General features: G+C 57.3%; 1 protein-coding gene across 1 annotated transcript; it reads left to right on the top strand.

The window, feature by feature from the left end:
* Positions 1-2,601: 2,601 nt before the first annotated feature.
* On the top strand, positions 2,602-19,588 carry RASSF5 (Ras association domain family member 5; the record flags this gene model as incomplete). Its single annotated transcript, XM_082494719.1, has 5 exons — positions 2,602-2,721; positions 15,111-15,224; positions 17,433-17,730; positions 18,118-18,233; positions 19,425-19,588. The coding sequence occupies 5 exons, from the start codon at positions 2,602-2,604 to the stop codon at positions 19,575-19,577; spliced, it is 801 nt and encodes a 266-aa protein (XP_082350845.1). The 3' UTR covers positions 19,578-19,588.
* Positions 19,589-19,608: the final 20 nt, after the last annotated feature.

The raw sequence follows: 19,608 nt of genomic DNA on the forward strand, positions 1-19,608 counted from the left end.
GAGCGCATCCGGCTTCGCGTGGGGCACTGCAAAGCTGGCGGCACCCTGTTCCCACTGCCCGTCGCCCAGGGCTGGGCTTCGGTGAAGACTCGGCACCTGTGCCATTCATCGGCCCAACGCTCACTTTCTGCTCGTGGTGCACACGCTCAAATTAAACCTCTTCTAAATATAGCCTTGTGAAGCTGAGGAGGTTTGTGCCGCGGCAGAAGTACGGGTGCTGCTGAGAGGATAGCTTATTTATTTGCACTGTTACGAGTTGCTTTGTAAATATGCCATTTGGATTCTTGCCTTCCTCTTTGAGATGCAGATGTTGCATCCTCCTGCTAGTCTTTACGTTGACATCCCGGTTTGTATTCATGGGATGCTGCTGGCTGTGGGGTACAGAGCTATCAAGGGCTCATAGAAATTTAAGTCCTTCAGCTAACGGATACAGATGGAAGGGTGTGAAACACCATCTGCAACCTATCAAGAGGGGAAGAGGTTTTTGTGCGTGGATGGTAGTTTGTGCAAAGATCTTGGAGACCTTTTGGACCAGTCAAAGGAGCCCTGTGACCCGAAGGAGGGAGTGATAGCCCCAGTTTATAGCAGGGATTTGCTGGTGGTCCCCCCGGGGATAGTCGAGCTGGGGAGTAGAGCCGAGGCTGCTGCCGGCTCCCCGTGCTCGCTGGCCTGGCGTGAAAATAGCACTCAGCAATGGTGAGAGTGGTGCCTTGAAAAGGACAGGAAGGAATTAACATAAGAAATGCCGTGGGGGCACAGTAGTGCCTTCTCTCTGCTGCAGGAGAGATCAGGAACCTCAGGGCGAGGACGGTGCGCTGCTGCTGCGGTCTCCCCGCGAGCAGTGCCATGGGCACTCCTTGAGGTTGTGTCTGAACCGTCATTTTTAATAGCTGTCCGTGAGCTCTTTGTGATGAGTCCGAGCCTGCACGTCCACCACCAGGACACCTAGTGACGAGTTCTGCAAATCTGATTGTGCATGGCCTGGAGAAAGCACTCCTCCTTTTGGTGTTAAACTTACTGCACTCTTCATGCAACCATCTCCCGCGATTTTGTAGCTCTCCATCACGTTCTCTCTAGTCCTTCCTTTCCAGATCAAGGCTGGTCCCAGGCACGGAAACCTTCCCGTACCTCTCGCCTGCTGTGCCCTTCATGGTACCTCTTGCAATTCTTTATTCTTTCTTGGATTGGCCGGCCAAGTCTTGCGTGAAATATTTGAAGTGTGGGCATAGGATGGATTTATTCATACTCTCGGGCCTTGTTCCCTCTTCCTTTTCCGAAGTATGGTGGAGAATTGTTCACGTGTACTTTAATACCGCATTGCTGCAGCAGAGTCCTTTTTAACATGGTGTGTCAGGCTTTTCGTTGGTCCCAGCATCCCGCTCACGAATACGCGCTGCTTTCCAGGTGGGTGGGGAGAGCCGGGGCCGGGATGCGCTGCACCCCCATGGATGCACGGCCCCTCACGGGAACCCTCTGCGGAGAGGGGAGTGATAGCCTGTGGGGAGCAGAGCCCTTCCCCGGCCCGCCTCTCCAGAAATACCTGTGATCTTCACCACGGAGGAAGGTCACAGCTGCTTTAAAAGCTGCCGGGTACAATGCAGGGTGGTGGCGGGGTGGTGGTGGCCCTGGAGGGGCCGGAGGAGAGGGATGGAGGGGGCAGCTCTGGGGATGGCTCTGTGCCGGGCTGGGTCTCTGCGGGGGGAGAGGGGAGCAGGGATGATGCTGTCGCTCTGAGGCTCTTTCCGAGGCCAACACAGCATTTTAATCAGTCTGGAGCGAGTGCTTCTTGCAAACAGGACTGCAGCGCTCAACGGCATTTTCCTGGGCTGCAGTTGCCGCCGCCTGCTGAAATCGCTCCCGCCGCTCTAAAATTAGCTGCGGAGCGCGGAGGTGCCCACTGCCTCCCGGAGCGTGGTGACCGGGGGCTGCCGGCACTCCTGGGGAGGGTCCGAGGCCACGTCCCCGCCAGCCTCCCCCCTTTCCCCACCACCTTTCGGCAGCCCTCGCTCAGGCTCGGTCCAGCCCGGGTTTGCTTCCCTGCGACAGCAGATGCAGCGCAGCTCTCCAGGATGCGCTTACCAGGGAAGGAGCATGAAGCCATCCTGCCACGGCGGTGTATTTTTGGGTAGCAAAGGAGGTGCCGGGGGTCCCCGGGGGCTGAGCAGAGCCCTGGGTCGAGCCCGGAGAGAAATTTTGCAAGAGGAAGCGGGAGGGCTGCGGGGTGCGAGGCCGGCGCAGGAAGGGGCGGCGAGGCGATGCTGCGCGGGCGCCCCGGGGAGCAGACGGCGGGCGGCGAGGGACGACGGGCGCCGAGAGCGGGGAGCGAAGTCTCAGCTCAGCCCCTTCCATGCTGCCCCAGCGCCGCTGCGCGGGGAGGCGGGTGGAGGAGGAGAGGGAAGGGTTACCCGGCACGGCTGCCTGTTAAAGAGAAATAGCTCCGCTGGCTCTGGAGGATGAGCAGAAGGAGCTATTGCAGATAAGCGCCGGCGAGCTGAGGATGTGAGAGCGGGAGCCGGAGCGGGGACCGCCGATGGTCGCCGGCCCCCCGAGCCCCCCGGCGAGCCCCCTGCGCGCTCGGCCTCTCGCCTCTGCTGGGCTTCGATGACCATCGGCGGCAGCATGAGCAGCGGGTACTGTAGCTTGGATGAAGACCTCGAGGATTGCTTTTTCACAGCAAAAACCTCTTTCTTCCGGAGCACGCCGAACAAGGTCCCTGCCAAGGTAACAGCTTAAAAACTAGTGAGGAGGGCTGTGCAGGGTGGGGGGGGGGGGGGTGGTGGTGGTGGGGGGGGGGGATTTGGTGGGCAGGGGAGATGTCTGTGTTCCTGCACGTTTGGCTGCAGGTGATGCCAAAATGAGCTCGCAGCTGGATGAGGGCAGAGCTGCTGGCGGGGAGGGGGGGCTCTGCCTGCCCCCCGCTCCCGGGCACGGGGGGCTGCGCTGCTGCGGGTTTTTCTCAGCCACGTCTCATCCTTTTGCGTGGCGGGTTGCCCCATCCCTGGGGGATCCACGGTGGAGGAGCCGACTCCATATGTGGTTTTTCAGCTTTTGGGGGGGGTGGGGGGGTGGGGGGGAGGAAGGCGGCAGCGCTGCCAGCTGCCATCCGTGGGTCAGGCTGCCGGGCAGGGACCTGTGGTTTGGCCTCGCAAAATACGCACCGATGGTGAAAATTGCACCTGCCAGGTGGATAGGGAGAGGGGGAAAGTTACAGGACTGAATTAATCTGGAAACTTGTTAAAACAGTGATGAATCTGGTCCTTTTCTGGGCATATGTCTGCCTTGGAGAAGGGGTGAGCGCTTGGCTGGGCAATGTTTCACCCCAGGGTGAGATTTCTATATTGGTAATACTGACAAGGCTGCTTCGTGGTTTTTTTAAGTGTTTATTTAAAAAAGAAATAAAATCATCCCTGTTGTAAACTTTGGGGCCCCAACTAGAACCGAGCATAAAAGGAGAAGGCACGAAGGCGCTGCTGCGGAAGTGGGGGTTTAGCTCAGGAACGAGAGTCGAGAGATGAGATCTGGCCCGGGGAGCCGCTTCGCCGCTTAGAAATCCCCCTGTAAACCCTCAGCACCGCCGCGCTGCCGTTGGGGCTCTGCTGCGTTTGCACGGCCGAGGCTGCGGAGCGGCGATCCCCATTCGGTGCTTTGGGGTTCGGCTTTCCGCAGCGCGGCGTCGGGAGGGCTCTCCCGGAGACCTGGGCTGTTCTCCTTTTGGGGAGGTGGGGGGGGGAAATGGGGGACTTGGTCTGCAGGAGAGTTTAAATCAACTGGCAATTTTATTTTAATTTCTTTGCTCCCTGGGGTTTAGCATGGGATATTCCCTGTTCAGCCGGCAGCTCCCTCTCGCTATGATTAACCGACACGTACTGCTGGTTTTTAAATGTCATTTGATGATTCATTTGTGTAGGAGATGTAAAAGAGCACGGTGTCGGTGCGATGGGCGCTGCGCCTCGCGCCGGTTTAACGCTGCTCTTTTTGAGCCAGGGCGCTGCAGAGCCTCCGCCACCTTTCCCAATCAGCCTGATGGCGTCCGCGCTCGGCAGCTCTCCCTCGCAGAGGGGTCGGGGGCTGCGGCGGCCCCTCTTCGCCCGGCTCCTCGCCTGGACGTGGCCGGCGTGGGGGACAGACCTCGCGGCTGCTGGAGAAGATGGAGCCTTTCGGGGGTTCGGTGTTACGGGGAGGAAATGGTTCCTGTGCATGGAAAAAAAAAAAACAAAAAAAAACCCCCAAACCTCCAACCCCAAAACAACCACACACACACAATTTGCTGCTCAAGCAAGTGACGTTGTGTAATGGGTCTGTGTGCAGAGGTGGGGCCTTGTGTTTCTCCTGCTGGGGGTGGAAACCATCCTTAGGTCTCGGTGGGAGAAGGTTTCGGGGGGTTGATGGCACGCTGGGGGGTTGGTGGTGGTGCAGGTCCCGCGAGAGCCTGAGGCTGGACCTCAGCTCTGGATGGAGCTGGTCCTGGAGTGTGGTGGGGAGGGGGAGGAGGAAGAGGTGGTGGTCTGGTGAGGCCGGGCTGGATGGTGGCTGGAGGACAGCAAGGAGAGCGTGTGCCCAGGGGGCAGCCAGCGCAGCAGAGGGACAGGAGACAGGCACAGCCCCAAGGGGGACATCTCCCTTGGGTTTTGCTTCGCTCCCTGTCCTCCCCATCTTACTTGGCATCTTCTCTTGGGCGATGTTATTGAATGTGGAACACTTCCACCATTGCACTCAGTGCAAGAGCTGTGTGTGGCGGCAGTGTGGCATTTCACCACCAAGTATGGTGCCTGCTTGTGGCCATGTGCAAAAAAACATCATCTTGGACCCAAAAGTGAGTCAACCTGCTGGGTGCCTTTGGGAACAGCAACATTTGTCCATCCTTAGATGCCCAGGAATGACTCCCAAGCCCAGGACACACGGTGTGGTCAGTGCGGCAGCAACGGCAGCCGCTGGCCCATGGGCATGCCCTGCGCTGGGCAGGAATAAGCTAAATACAGATAACTTAGGGATGCGTGTCTTAAAAGACTCAAAACCCAATCCCTGCAGAGGAAATGTGTTGTATGTGGGGTAGGAGGAGACAGACAGGCCTCCAGCCATTTAAAAAAACAGAGTGGAATTTGATCACTATGATTAAAGAAACGATTTTTCTGATTGAAATAACTGTATTAGTCTGAAGAGCCTCTTTCTAGGAATTTTGTAATTCCTTTTTATTTTCAGAACCGTCAGCGCAATCACTCTTCATTAGCAAAGAACCGTTTTAGATCTCAGATGTGACCTCATCCCCAGAGATCTCTTACTTGGCATTTTCATGACTCTTCAGCTGAACGGCTTCGGTGGCTTCTGCCTGAAGCGTGATTGCTTAAAACTCTGCTAAATTGCTCTTCGAGTCCTGCATCAGTGGCTGCCGGGAGAGCCGGCTTAGAGGAGGAAGGGGCAAGTGTCTGCCCGAGAATAGAAAACAGGAGGGCTGCGATGCACCTTCCCGGGGGTGGGCTGCAGGGCTGGGGGTGATGGGGCCAGATCCGTGCCTGGGCGCAGGGGTCCCCGCGCGAACCCAGCGGGCAAAGGCCGCCTCTGCTGAAGGGGAGGGAAGCTGTGGCGTGGTGGCGGCGCGTGCGGTGGGATGCACGGGGGGTGTTGCTGTGCTACCGGGTGCTGGTGGCCGCGGGGCTCAGAGCAGAGACCACCGCGGGGGTGCGCGCTGTGCGGGAGGGGGCGGCCAGCGGGGAGTTATGTGGGCTTGAGCAAGAATCGGAGGGCACCGTACTGGTGGTTTTGGCCCCGTGTCTCTTTTTCTCCCTCTCTTCGAGCCCTCCATGGCGGCTGCCTGCGGTGGTGCCTGCTATGGGGGCTCCGTCCCTGGAGGTGCTTGAAACCCAAGCAGGGCTTGGATAAGGTGATCTCCAGGATCCCGTCCAGTCTTGGAGAAACCTCATAGACCCAGAATCGGCTGGCCACTGGGTGCAACGTCTGTGCTGGTTCGGGGCTTGCAGGTAAGCAGCAGATGTTGGTTGCGTGGGTGGGCAGAGGGGGCATCGCTCTGTCTGCTGTGATGCGGGAGCCGGAGCCGAGGGACCAGCGCAGGGTCCTGTCCGTGGCCCCTTGTCTCTGTCCTCTGAAGGTGGACTGGTGGAGCACGGAGTCATTTCCAGAGGGGAGACAGGTCTGCAGGGGGTCCGGCACGGCCTGGGGCGCAGGGGTGGCCCTGGGGCACCTCTCCTGGGGAAAAGGGGCTTCTCCTGGCCCCGGGAGGCTGCCATCGGTTCCCGAACGTCTGCTCCTGAGGATCAGCAGATCCCTCTGATCCACCCAGGCTCCCTGATGTGGGCCGGGGTCTCACCAGGCAGATCTGTGTGCACACAGACGGGGGTGTGGTGGGCACCCGTGGGGTCCCGTCCAGCCCAGACCCCCTGCAATGGAGCTCCCTGGGAGGACCTGCGCGGCTCTCGCTGCTGAGCAGGGATGTTGCAGGAAAAAACGGTTTCTAAGTGAAATCTCCATGGCAATCAAAACACCGAGCCCATCTTCACTTGCCTCTAACCTCTCTGAAATGCAGTAACGATCCTTCTCCCCTTCTCTAGAGATGCACCGCTCTCCTATCTTTTGCCTTTTCCTCTGAACTCCAAAGTAAACTGCAGCATCTCATTTGAATTTCTCAAAGGGAGTGAAATATATTGTTTGGTTTGGCGTTTTTTGGTGGTTTGTTTTGTTTTGTTTTCCCCAAATCTGTTGTATGATTCTTCCCCCCACCCGTCCATGCTCGAGCGGTCGATCCTTTCCCCATACAGTGCTGTGAACCGTGGGAGTGTGCGGCGAAGGGGGAGGCGTCGGGTGTTCGGCGGTGCTGGAGAGCTGTGCGAGAGCAGAGATGTCCCAACTCTCTGGTGACTGTGGTGGGGCTGTGCGGTGCTGCCCCGGCCCCGCTGCCCCCCAGCCGCCACTGCTCCCCGCTGCACCTGGATTGACAAATCTGAGCTGCCGGTTCTCGCGTTTCTGGCTCAAATTTGAAGCGTTCACATTTCTCTCCAGTCCTCTGTGTTGCGGTGTGATGGTGGTCGCAGGGTGTGAGCTGGTGATGCTCCTCTGAACCGCTGCTCCCCGGCCAGCAGCACTCGGATGCGCTTCTCCGGGCTTTGTTTGCTGATGCTTTAACACAAATCTTTCCTTAATAAGCAGAAGAATTGAGGATTGATGCCCTGAGGTGTAAAATCTTCCCGGAAGAGGTCGTCGAAATACTCACGCAATCTAAGCATGGGAGCCGAAGGGAGAGCTTGGGCTGGGTTTTTGGGAATGCGAATTGTCAAGCCATGCTGATATAAATGGCGATGGACCTGTGCCCGAGCCCACCAGGGAGGACTTGGCCGCTCCGGCTTGTAGATAAGACGGTCGTTGCCAAAAATGCGGTGATGTTAGGCCAGATCCATCTCCACCGTTCTGCTGTTCAAATTCATTAACTAAATAGCTGGTGAGGAAAGTCGGCTGGGAGCGAGGGGGCAGGGACGGCGTCCCTGGGGGTGGTTTGTGGCTGCAGGGAAGCAGCGATCGCCCCGAGGAGTGTCCCGTGGAAGCGCACGCTCAGCCTGTCTACCTAGGGTGCCTCTCCGTGTCTGGTTTTATGGCTGCCAAAGCCACGGTTCATGAGCTGCTGGTCTTCCCCCTCCCGAGCTGCGTGGCCAAGCCATAACCAAGCGCCAGCTCCTCGGGGTCGGCTGGGGCTGCGGAGAGGGCACTGTCCCCTCCATACCACTGCAGTGACATCGGAAAGCTTCCGGGTCCCACCTAGAGCTGTTATTCCCAGCAGAGAGGTCCGACGTGGTGCAGAGCTGCTGCCTTTGCTTGCTTTAAAAAGGTTTTTAAGTTGGGGGTTGACTTCTACAAGGTGAGAGGCTGTAGGAAGGATGCTCTTCAGCTGGACGTGGAGTCTGTCTCTCCTGGCATCCTCGCAAACCGATAAATAGAGAAATCTGTCACTGAGGCTTTGTTATTGCCTTTCTTGGCTGAGAATCACTCTTTTGAGAGTATGTCACCATAATCGTGATGGCCCATGGGTTTTCTACCTCCCCCGTAATAGCCTGTCACACGCTCACGGCTCATTAGATGAGTGGTAGATTGCAAAGAGGAGGCGGTGTGGCTAACTCGTGGGGACCGCGGCCGCCCCAGCCCGGGGCCATGGGCATTGTGCGGCGCGGCCGCCTGCCTCTTCCCGGGGCACTTGTTCTGGGCGGCTTTTATCCTGCCGAACATTAGCCCAAGTGCCAGATGAGGCTCAAGTCCTTTCTTACAATTGGTATTTCTGACAATTGAGAAATAATGTAGGTTACGGAAGAGGAGCTTGTTTGCAGCAGGCTGTGGTGGGCAGGGGGAGGACGCGGGCAGGTCCACCCCTCCGTGCTGCTGTGGGTGCCCCGGACCACCGTGGCCGCGCTTGGTCCCGTGCAGCCCGTGGGTGCCTACGTCTCGCTGCAGGCCACGACTGTCTGCAAGTTATTTTATGGCGGTTTCGTAGGGGGTGGTAAACCCCTCGCCTGCTGAACGTGAATGATGCCGGCAAGCTGACAGCGGGGGTTAACCTCTGGCATCCGCGGCCGTGCAATGTTCTGCATCGGGTTTTTAATTGGGGGGGGGGCACCCTGGCAGCTCCAGTCTCGCCATTGCTTTCCTTCCAGTTACGGGTGATGGTGGAGGGATGGAGGCGACGGGAAGGTGCTGGTCTTGCCGGCTGGCACACAGACGTCATGGCGTGCTGCCACGCGGCCAGGCCACCCCCGAGCGCGGCTGCCGTGGCTCTTTGCCGCTTTCCAGCCAGGAGAGCCGCGGGTGCAGCCGTGACTGCCAGGGCTCAGGCGCAGGCAGAGTTACCGAGCTGTTGTTTTGCGAACAGCTTTGTTTCATCCTGTCCCGGTACAACAGGAAATGTGGCAACGGTTTATGGTTAATAGCTTCTGTTTTTCTTCCTGCAGCCAGAATTGCATATTCTGCACCAGAAACTTTGCAAAACCGGAGGTCTGGGTAGATTTGTGAAGAGCGAGAAGTCGCTGATCTAATCGTACATGACGGAAGGAGCAGCGCTTCTCTTCTCAGGCCGTGGCCGCCCTTCCCGGGGCTGCCCCCGCCGCCGCGCTGGTGCCGCTGGGCTGGTGCGGGTCCTGGTCCTGCTCGCAGGCGGGTTTTGGTCTGTAAAACAGAAAAGCAGAGTCTGCGACCGGGGGGTGTGCAGGGGGTTGGGGATGGTGTGGTCGCCGCTGCCGGGGGCTCGCGGCACAGCTCTGCCTGAGCATCGCTGCCGTGAACAGCAAGAAGGGGTGAGCCCTGGGAGCCCCGGTGCCCTTTGTGGTCCCGCAGGGCTCCCCCCGGCCCTGAAGAGCTGCGGGAGCTGGGACGGCACTGCGCTGGGTCCCGCGGGGCGGCTGGCTCGGCTGTGGAGCGTGTCCCTTGGGGTTTATCCAGGCGTTTTGTCCTGCGTGCTGCGCTCGTCAGCCCCGTGGTGGGATTCCTGCATAGAAAGAGGTTATTAAGACTTGCTTTGCCTCGAGCCCGCGGGTGTAGGAGGAAGGGGAGGTGGCGGGGGGCAGTGCGGAGGGTCGCTCCTGTGCAGCCCTGGGGTGGAAGTGACGAGCTTTTTTTCGGTGCCGGCAGTGTTTTGTTGCAGTATTGGTCCAGTGGGATCTCATAACACGTTGCAGTTTTCCTTTTAAAATCAAAGTGGTCATAAGGACTCGCCGAGCTGCGTTTCAGGCCCGCTTAGACATTGGCACTGTGGAAGTGGTAACTTCTGGTTTGGATTTTGCACCACAGCTGACGTGTGAGGGGCGAGGGGGTTGGCGGTCCCGTGCTGCTTTATGCCATACACACAAACTGCTGTTTCAGAGACACATCTTCACTTCCACGGCCGGGGGGCAGCTGCTGGCGGAGCCGGGAGCCCCGTGCAAGGTCACTGGTTTTGTTTTCCAGTGCAGGTCGGTTACTCTCTGCACACCTTAAATTGTGCTGCAGTGGAAACAGTTAAACCATCTGTCACTGGGAGCTTAATAAAAGCAAATAAATTCCACACCAGGTGCAAGATGACTTATAAAGTAACCCTAAGAAAACATAGTATGGCTGTTAAAACCTGTATTTGTCAAATTGTCATAATGCAGGGTTTCTTTTTCAATTACAATTGCACGTGGAAAGGGAGAGAACAACCTGTTGCCCGTAGCTGCGGCCACACGAGCACGTGAGTTGTTGGAATTGTGATGGATGAGGGTTGGAATCCCATTTCCTTGGGGCAATCCTGACATCGGGGCGTTCGCTCTTCTGGGCGCAGAGGAAGGCTCGAGGTGCTGTGCTGCTCTCGGGGTTTGGCCGCGCTGGCTGAGCAGCGGGTGCTGGTGCCGGCGGGACCCGGTGCCGATGGGACCCGGTGCCGGTGGGACCCTGAGGGCTGCGGGTGCTTTGGCATACGTTCAGGTGTCCTGGCTTAAGTGACACAGGATTAATTTATCTTTCCGTAATTTTACTTTTCAGTAAGGTCCCTTCTAATGCTTGGGAAAACTGTACTTTTGGAAGACTGGTGGGGAGGGGTCATCGGGTGAGAGAATAATTGCCTAAATGACAACAAATTATTGCGGGTTCTTCCAACCATACCATTGGGTTAGTCAAAACAGGCAGACTTGGTAAATAAATAAATTATGGGCAGCTTTCTGTCCTAGCATGTTTTCCCAGAGGAGGGTCTGAGCATCAGGAGGCTGCAGGATGATGGGCAGAGGAAGGCGGCGATTCGGGAGCACCGGGGTGCTGGTGGGAGCTGAGCTGCCTCCCGCTGTCCCCAGCGCTGCCGGGGCAGGAGCAGCGGTGAGAGGCACAAAGCGCCCTCCTGCCATGGCAGCACGTCCCAACCACTGCCTGACTCCAGCTCCTGCGAGCAAGATTCGATCTCCGCTGGCAGCAGCGGGGCAGTTTGGGGTGCCTCGGCAGGGTCCCGCTGCCGTGGGCGCGCTGGGCAGGCTGCAGGGGTTCCTTCCTTGCTGGAGTTGTGCAGGGACACGGCGCCAGACCTGTGCCGTGATGCCACCAGCACCGCGTTCCTGTGCCAGGCTTCCCGTTCCTCCTGCTGCCAGTGATTGAGGTTCCCTGGAGCATGAAGCGATTCGTGTCTGCCGTGTGCCTGCTGCGAAACGCCGGGGACCGGCACCGCTCCAGGCTGCTGCGGTCCTGGGTGCACCGCGCATCCTCCATGGAAACCGGGCGGCATCGGCGCGCGAGCTGCTCGGAAAGCTCTTAATCGCTGGCACGCGCTGTTCTCCTCGGCTGGAAACATCCCAAGCGGGGAAGGACTTGCCCCGCTGGAGAGAAGCAAATTGCAGTGGGAGGCACAGACTGAGCCGCTCTGCTGCTTTTGCCCCGCGTGGCCGGGTGGACACCGGCCAGGCCGTGTTTGTGCCGGGGATGAAGCGTGGCATACGTGCACGGCGTGCCCTACCGCTGCAGCTCTGCCCCGCAGCCACGGGTCCCTCTGCACGCAGGAGGGGACGGTCCCGGGGGTCTCGGGGCACCATCTCCCTCTGTGAGTGGGGTGGGGGGCGGCAGCGCGGCGGTGCCCGTCCCCAGCGCTGTGACATGAGGAAGTTGGAGGGTTTCTGAGTGCACGTCTTCCGTTAACTTAAAGGGAAGTCTTTGTTGTTTTTAATTTTTTTTTTTTCTTTTCCCCAGTGCTACTTTTGAAAATCTCTGCCCTTGGCGTTGTTTGTAAAGACTCCCGCGCCCGCACAGCCCCCGTGTGCGGCCACCGAACACCTATTGCAGTCAACAGATTGCAGCGAAGCATGCGCCTAAGGACTTTGGCAAATTGGGCGGTTGAAATTGCCATTGTGATAAGTGGATGTTTATGTGCCGTTCTTAAATACCTCAGGAAAGCTTTGCTTTTATTTTCTTAAAGCACTGAACAAGGAGGAGACTGTAATGCAGTGTCAGTGTTCCTCCGTTGGGCTCCAAGATCTGCATTTTCAGGAGGTCTCGTACTGTTTGCATCTCTTGAGCAGAAATTGTCAACTCTCGCTTGGGAATCGCTTGAATGAATTTGGGGCTCTCGAATCCCAGGGCTGCAGCCGTCTTGCCAGATTGCAGCCAGGATTTCAGTTTGTCCTGTTCTTGATTCTCCTCCTAAAAGAAATACCATGGGTAGCCTGGGGCAATTCCGGCGTATTTACAGCTTGCTGCATCCCCGTCTCATGTACTGCGAGGCTGCCTGGGAAGAGACGGGCTTTGCTCCCAAAGTTGCTATTTTTTTTTTTTTTCCTTTTTTTACCATCGAGGAGGTTACAGTTTTTGTTCTGTACCGGCCTCGATAGCACATCCCTTCACGCTTTCTGCTCTCCGCTCATGCTAACTCCTGAGCAAGCCCCCACAAAATATGGGAGCGCTGCTCGCGGTTTCAGGCAGCGCCGGGGAATGCGTTCCCAGGCTGTCTCCGGGGAAGGTGGTGAGTTGGTTGTGGAAAGGCAGCAGAGCGCTGCGCTGTGAAATGCAGCCCGCTGAGCACAGTCCAAGACACACGCAGGGTTGTTTGCAAGCAGGTCCGGATTTTGGGATGCTGAAGGCTGTGCGTTAGAGGGGACCGGCTCCCCTGGCTGGGTGGAAAGCCCCTCTGCTCGGGGCAACCCAGGCCGAAGTGCTGCCAAACCTCGACGCGCTGGATGAGCCTCGTGGAGGGAGTTTCCAGTGGTCTTGTGGCAATAAAGTCATCGAGGCTTCTTGAATGCCACTGTTGGACCCACGTCCTGCTGCCGGCGAGGCAAGCGGCTGGAGAAGCCGTTGAAGAGCTCAGGTGATCATGTAAAGAAGTGACCAGCACATATTGCTGCAGGCTGTAATTCTTGCTGCTGGTTCGCAGCCGGCACCGTGGTTGGAGGTGATCGGCGTCCCTGGGCTGGGGACGTGCTCAGGGCGGGAATTTGGCTGCGGTACCAAGCGGGGAGCGCGGTTCTGCTGTGTGTCCTCACAAGCTGCCCGCAGAGACCGCGGTGCAGTCGCTGCAGTCCTGTCCTTGCGGCGGGTTATTCCCCACGAGGAGACCCACAGGCGGTGCTGGGCTTTACCGTGCAGCCAGGGAACTCCGGGTTAGTTTAGCTCCCTGTATTTTTTTTTTTTAATAGCTTTTCTTAGCCCACTGGTGAATTTGAATTTACTTCAGGGTCACACAAGCCGTCGCTTCCATCTCACTGTTACAGGAGCCATTAACTCTGCAACAGACTGTTCCAGACGGATGCTGAAGGTGAGCGGCTGCTTTTGTCCCGAGTACCTGCCGTGGGCTCGGTGTCCAGTCCCAGGAGATGGAGGTGGGATGCAGGAGGTGTCCCCGAAGCACTTACTGCCTCTCTGGCCGTGGCTCGGTAGCTTTAGCTTTGTGCTGTGGGTTTTCCTCCCCTCCTCGCCCCCTGCACGGTGCAGGCAAAGCACCGGAGCCTTGAAGGGCTCCGCAGCTGCCGAGGCTGATCTTAAACTCTTAGTGTGGGAACGCGCAGAATCCCTGCCCGTATGTGCTGACACGTCCTTTCCTGCCTTCCAGCAGGTTTTTGGAAAAGAGCTCGCTGGTTCTTGTGTTCCCGCGGTGGCTGAGCATCCCTGGGCTCTGCCGGCGCGATGGTGGCGGACGGCATCCTGACGTTGCGTTTCCAGGGTGCCCGTGGGCCTCCGCAGGCTGTGCCTGGGGCAGATGGGAGGTGGGAGAGGGGCTCGGGCTCTCGCTCGAGGCTGCGACAAACCTTCTCTGCAGAAAACCATCTGCAACTGAGGGTGGCCGGTGCCTCGCCAGAGCCCCCCCTCCCCTCCCCCCGGCTCCCCCGACACTGTTCTTGTTCTCTCCCTGTCTGCTGTGTCCCTGGGGAAAGGTGGCCGGCATCCCGCGAGCCTTGCTTGCCCGCCTTCGAGGCGGGGAGCGGGAGGCTGGGTGGCCAGAGACGCCTCCCCGGGGCTGGAGGGGACCTGCGGGGCGCAGGGCTCGGCGGTGGTTCGTGTGCTTTCCTCCAGCGTTCCCCAGAGATGCGTGCAGAAAGCATCTTCTTTTTCTTTGCCCTCTTCTGCAGAAAGCATCTTTCTTTTCCCCTTTGAGATGGTCTGTAATGGGCACCGTGGTCCTGCTCCCCTCTAGCGCAGGTCTTGCAGCCGCCCCGACCCCACGGCAGCATCTCCTGCCCCGGTCCCCATCGGCTCAGCCCCTGCTGCCGGCAGCGCTGGGCTCCGCTCCGGTGCTTTGTCCAAACCCGTTCATTGCTTAAATGCCCTAAACCCTGGGTTGTGTTTGGGAAGCTCCCACGAGCTGCCTCTCCGCGACAGGATAGTGTTTTCCTGTTATTCATCAGCGACATTTCCATGCGCGACCTGGAGGTAAAGCTCTCCTACGCGCCGAATCTGTCGCTCTGCCTCCCAAGAGGAAATTCCCCCAAACCCGGGTGAGAAGCAGCCGCCGCCGCCGCCATCCTCCCGGCGAGCCCACGCGCGGGCAGACGCGGAGTGGTTTCTGACACGGGCTGGGACGCCTTGGCTGGTTCATTAGTGACTGATTTATTAGTCACGCAGCCGGCTCGCTGCTTGTGTGATTTTACTGCTCTGAGCTATAATTTCCAAAGGCGAGGAGGAGTAAGCCAGTGGGATTTCACTTCAGGTTCTGCCTGGGTGAGCCTGCTGCAAGCAGCTTGGGGAGCTCCCCGGGTGTTTAAGGGGGTGCCTGGCTTGGGTGGGCAGAGCCGTGACCGCTGGAAATAGGATGTGATTTTTCAATGGTGTTGGAAGAAGCAAAAAAAAAAAACCCGCTCGGTGGGTGCAGGTGGCACTTGTTTGAAAGTGGGTTTTAGAGGCTGGATTCCTTGCCCTGGTTTGTACTGGGATGTCTTTACTGCTCTGTGCCTCAGTGTCCCACTACCTGGTGGGTTTTGCGTTACTCTCTGCTGCCTGTTACTGGTGTACAGAGGTGGTTTGGGGCACATTTGGCTCTTGGCCGTAGGGACCATCTCCACCTGCGCTGTCACTGCTTTTCTGAGCTCAGGGTCTGCGCAGCATCTTTGTTCCTGCGTTTCCCAAGCGAAAGCAGAGCCGAACAGACGCGGCGTTACCCAATACGCAAAACAGCTGAAGCCTGTCTCTTCTGATTGCAGAATGTAACACAAACGGTAGAAGAGGAAAAGCCCAAACCTCCGACCATCCAGGAGATCAAACAGAAAATTGAAAAATACAATGCAAAAGTTACAAACTGCCTGTTGATGAAGCTGGTACGTATTGGGCTCTATTTACCTAATTCGTGGAAAGAGGGATGCTGGTTTCCCTGGGCTGGGAACGGAACCGGGCTGTAGGAAGGCATCTCCAAGGCAAGAGGGCTCGTGGCTGCTGAGATGTTCTTGTCTTCCTCACAGCACCCCAGACTGGTGGGGGCTGGAAGGGCCCTCTGGAGCCCCCCCAGTGCCACCCCCCGCCAGAGCAGGGGCACCTCCAGCAGTGGCACAGGACACCTCCAGGCGGGTTTGGAATGGCTCCAGAGGGGGAGACTCCCCCCCTCTCTGGGCAGCTGTGCCAGTGCTCTGCCGCCCGCACAGGAGAGAAGTCCCTCCTCAGGGTTAGATGGAACGTCCTATGGTCACGTTTGTGCCCGTCACCCCTTGTCCCGTCACTGGGCACCACTGGAAAAGGACTGTTCCCATCCCCCGGCACCCGCCCTTGGAGGATTTATCAGCATTGATAAGATCCCCCCTCAGTCTTCTCTTCTCCAGACTGAACAGCCCCACGGCCCTCAGCCTCTCCTCGTAAGAGAGATGCTCCGGTCCCCTCCTCATCTCCGCAGCCCTTTGCCGGACCCTCTCCAGCACTTCCCTGTCCTTCCTGACCCGGGGAGCCCCGAACTGGACACAGCGCTCCAGATGTGGCCTCCCCGGGGCAGAGCAGAGGGGGGGATGACCTCCCTCCACCTGCTGCCCACACTCTGCTTGATGTCCCCGATCTGCTTTTTCTCCCGCTTGGGTTTCCTTAGCGTTAGTCACCCACACTTGAGCTAACCCTTCCCCGCCTCCATCCCCTCTCAGCCGGGAGCAGCGGCACAGGAATCTCTGGCCAGGCTGCGCTGCCACCGGCTTGCCACAAATCGGGGAGCCCACGTTGCGCTGTCGGGGATGAGTCACGGCAGAACTGGGGCAGCGACACCGCAGTTCAGCAGCTGTCGCAAAGTGGATTTAGAAACACAAAGTGGATTCAGAAAGACAAAGTGTATTTAGAAACGCAAAGGGGATTTGGAAACACAAAGCCTTTCTAGAAAGAGATGCTTTTCTGCCCTGCCGCGGCCAGGATTGTTTAAGCAGAGGTCTGAGAACCACAGTGGATGTTGTGCGTGTTGAAGCTTTGATTGCAAACTTGCGTGTCACCACCTGTAAGTAAAGCTTACTTTATGTTGCTGTGTGGTGAGAAGAGAAGGAAATCCCCTCTTTTAAACTGGAGTACTGCAAAGGTACGAACTTCACAGGATCTTACAGAGAGGGGGGAAAGCTTCTTAAAGAGTGAAATAATTAAATTGTAGAAGTTCCAGAACAGGGGCTACCTAACTCCCTGGTGCTTGCTAACATCTGAAAACAAACCTGAAGTTTATTTAAAACAGTAGATCTTACAACAGTTTCTGCTGTGAAGGAATTTCCAAATGCACAGTAATTTCTGCTGGAATGTCTCACCCATCGATTTTTATTACCCCTTGACTTAGAGGAGTCATTCGGGACCCAAATATTTACTCTTGAGTTACTTTTCTTGAAGCTTGGTGAAAATACAGTCTTGAGACTTGATACGGTCCTGGGGCTCGACGGGGCCGAGCCGCTGGTGGTGGCCCTTCGGGGGGACCGCGGGCTCCGGGCACCTGCGGTGGATCCCTCGGTTCTGCCTGGCGCCCGCGGAGGCACCCTGCGGAGCGCGGCTTTTCTCTTGATTTCTGCACTTTTGCAAAGCTGAGGGCAGGGTGAGGGACCTGTGGTGAGACAGGCTGGTCTTGAGTCGTTTGTTATTACATGGAGATGTGGGAATCCCATAAGCGGGGAATAAAACGTGAGGACTACGGTTGGGAGATCTGGCTGAACACGAGGCGCAGAGACCTTCCCAGGGGTTTCAGATCCTCACTTAAGTGCAACTCCAAATTACATGTAACGGTTTCCATCACTGACTTGTAGCAGTGTTGGGTTTAAATAAGACGAGATCGCAGAGACGTGAGGAAGGGATGAGTCATTACCGAGTGGAAGGAACAGGAGAAAATCAGTAGTGACTAACCCAAAATTACTGGTTACTTTTTACGTGATTAATAAGAAACCCTCAGACTGCCGGCAGCACCGAGGGGTGGAAAGTCCTGCAGTCGCCCCGCAGGCTGCAGCGCTGTAGACCGGAAAGCCCCTCGTAGCGGGGGGAAGGGCTGGAAGGGCTCCCCGGGGCCTGACCCCCCTTCTCCTTCACTTTAGAACGACGATGGGACGTACACGGGTTTCATTAAAGTGCATTTGAAGCTGCGCCGCCCCGTGACGGTACCGGCGGGGATCCGGCCGCAGTCCATCTACGATGCCCTCAAGGAGGTGAACCTGGCTGATATGACGGACAAGAGAACCTCGTTCTACTTGCCGCTGGATGCCATCAAGCAGCTCCACATCAGCAGCACGACCACGGTGAGCGAGGTGATCCAGGGGCTCCTGAAGAAATTCATGGTGGTGGATAACCCTCAGAAGTTTGCACTTTTCAAGGAGATGCGGAAGGACGGGCAAGGTGAGTGCGCGCCCTCGGACCCGCCAGCTCCCCTGCGGCCGATCGGTTTCGCTTACCCTCGGCTGTTGCAGAAACATACCCAAAGCGTTCTTCTGGGGCTCGGTGGCGCGTCAGGCGGGCGGTGCCTAAATGTCAGACGAGTAAATGGCCCGACCACCACAAGAGGTGACGCTGCTTAAGCTAATGGGGAGTTACTGGTTTTCGGAAGGGGGCTGAAGCCACCTAAGACCTAACAGAGATGGTTGTGGATCTCTGGTAGAGACTCAGCTACTTCCGCTATGATCCTGAGCAGCGCAAACCGCTTTCATGTGCTCCGGTTGACCTCCTGAGCTTTCCTCCGCCCCGGCAGCCACGCGCTGAGTGTGGCCCTCTGCTGTCCCCTTGCAGTGCTCTTCCAGAAGCTGCCCCTCACCGAGTACCCCCTGTACCTGCGGCTGCTGGCGGGCCCCGACACAGATGTGCTCAGCTTCGTGCTGAAGGAAAACGAAACAGGGGAAGTTGAGGTATGTCAGTGACTCTTTCCTTTGGTTTTCACATGAACATTAACAGCGTCGCGGAGCACGTGGCGGAGCTGCAGCACGGGTTGAAGCGGTGCCACGCGAGCGAGGCTGCTTCCCTCTAATGGGGCTGGGTTCGCCTTCCAAAATACGGCGCGCGATGCTAGTTTTTCTCCAAACTTGAATTATCAACTGAATGGACTGCTTGTACCTTACTTAAAAAAAAAAAAAAAAAAAAAAAAAAAAAAAAAGTTTGGGTAATTTATTGCTTCTACATTATGTTGATTTTAAAGAAATTTAAACTTGAGCTGTGAAAATGGCGAGGCCAGTTTTGATGGCCAACCCATAATCTGTTTACAGAAGCAAGCAAGGCCATCCCAGAGTTAATCCTCAAAAATTAGGTTAGGCAAACGCTGTTATAAGTAACCTCCTCATTTAAGTAGAAGCCAGGGTCGCTCAGGTAATAAATTTGCAGTCAAGTTTTTGGTTGCAGCCGTGGTTCCCGCTATGGCGAAGGCAAACGCTGGGAGCTGCTGCATCCCGTGGGGTTCTGCCTCCCGTGCCGGCAGCAGCTCCGTGCCGCGGGGCGGCTCAGGAGGTGCCGCGGGGCTGCAGTGGGCAAGGAGGCCGCAGGAACGCCGGCTTCCCGCGGCAGCAGCTATGAAGCGATCGCAGTCGTCAGCCCGTGGCCCGTCCGTCCCTCGGCCCGCCGCAGGCGGAGGTGAGGCCGGAGCAGCCCAGCTGCTGGCGCCCTGTGCCGGGAGCTCTGCTGATGCGCAAACAGCTTTGGTAACTTTGCAGTGAAACACAGAGAACTGGCGCCTGCGGGCACCCCGCTCCCCCTTCACACAACACGGAGCGCCAGTGAACGCTACATCAATTATTTCCATCTGTATTTCAGTTCCGTAGGGAGCTGTGCCGCCCCTTGCAGCGGGAGCTGTAATTCACCCGAGTGGAGATGATTTTGGTTAAATCTACAGTCTCCGGGGCTCAGGACTGGGATGGTCCCTTATGCTGTCGCCCATTATCCCCCCTCCCTCACAACACGACGCTGTGAGATGAAGCTACCTGGAGATCAGTTACATGTTTAAACATCTTTTATTGTTCCTCTTCACAGATTCAGGGGGAAGAAAACCACAAAAGCAATAAGGCGAATGGTGTGTGCTTACTTTCCCTCTGTTTCTGCTGTTTCTGCAGTGGGACGCGTTCTCCATCCCCGAGCTACAGAACTTCTTGATGATACTGGAGAAAGAAGAAAAGGACAAGATCCAGCAGGTGCAGAGGAAGTATGAGAAGTTTAAACAGAGACTGCAACAGACCTTGAAAGAAGCCAGAGGGAAGCCTGGATAACCCTTCTGGAGGTGCTGGCCGTCAGACTAAG

This window comes from Vanellus vanellus, assembly GCF_965231255.1.
Source record: "Vanellus vanellus genome assembly, chromosome: 23".
In the NCBI taxonomy this organism is placed as follows: Eukaryota; Metazoa; Chordata; class Aves; order Charadriiformes; family Charadriidae; genus Vanellus; species Vanellus vanellus.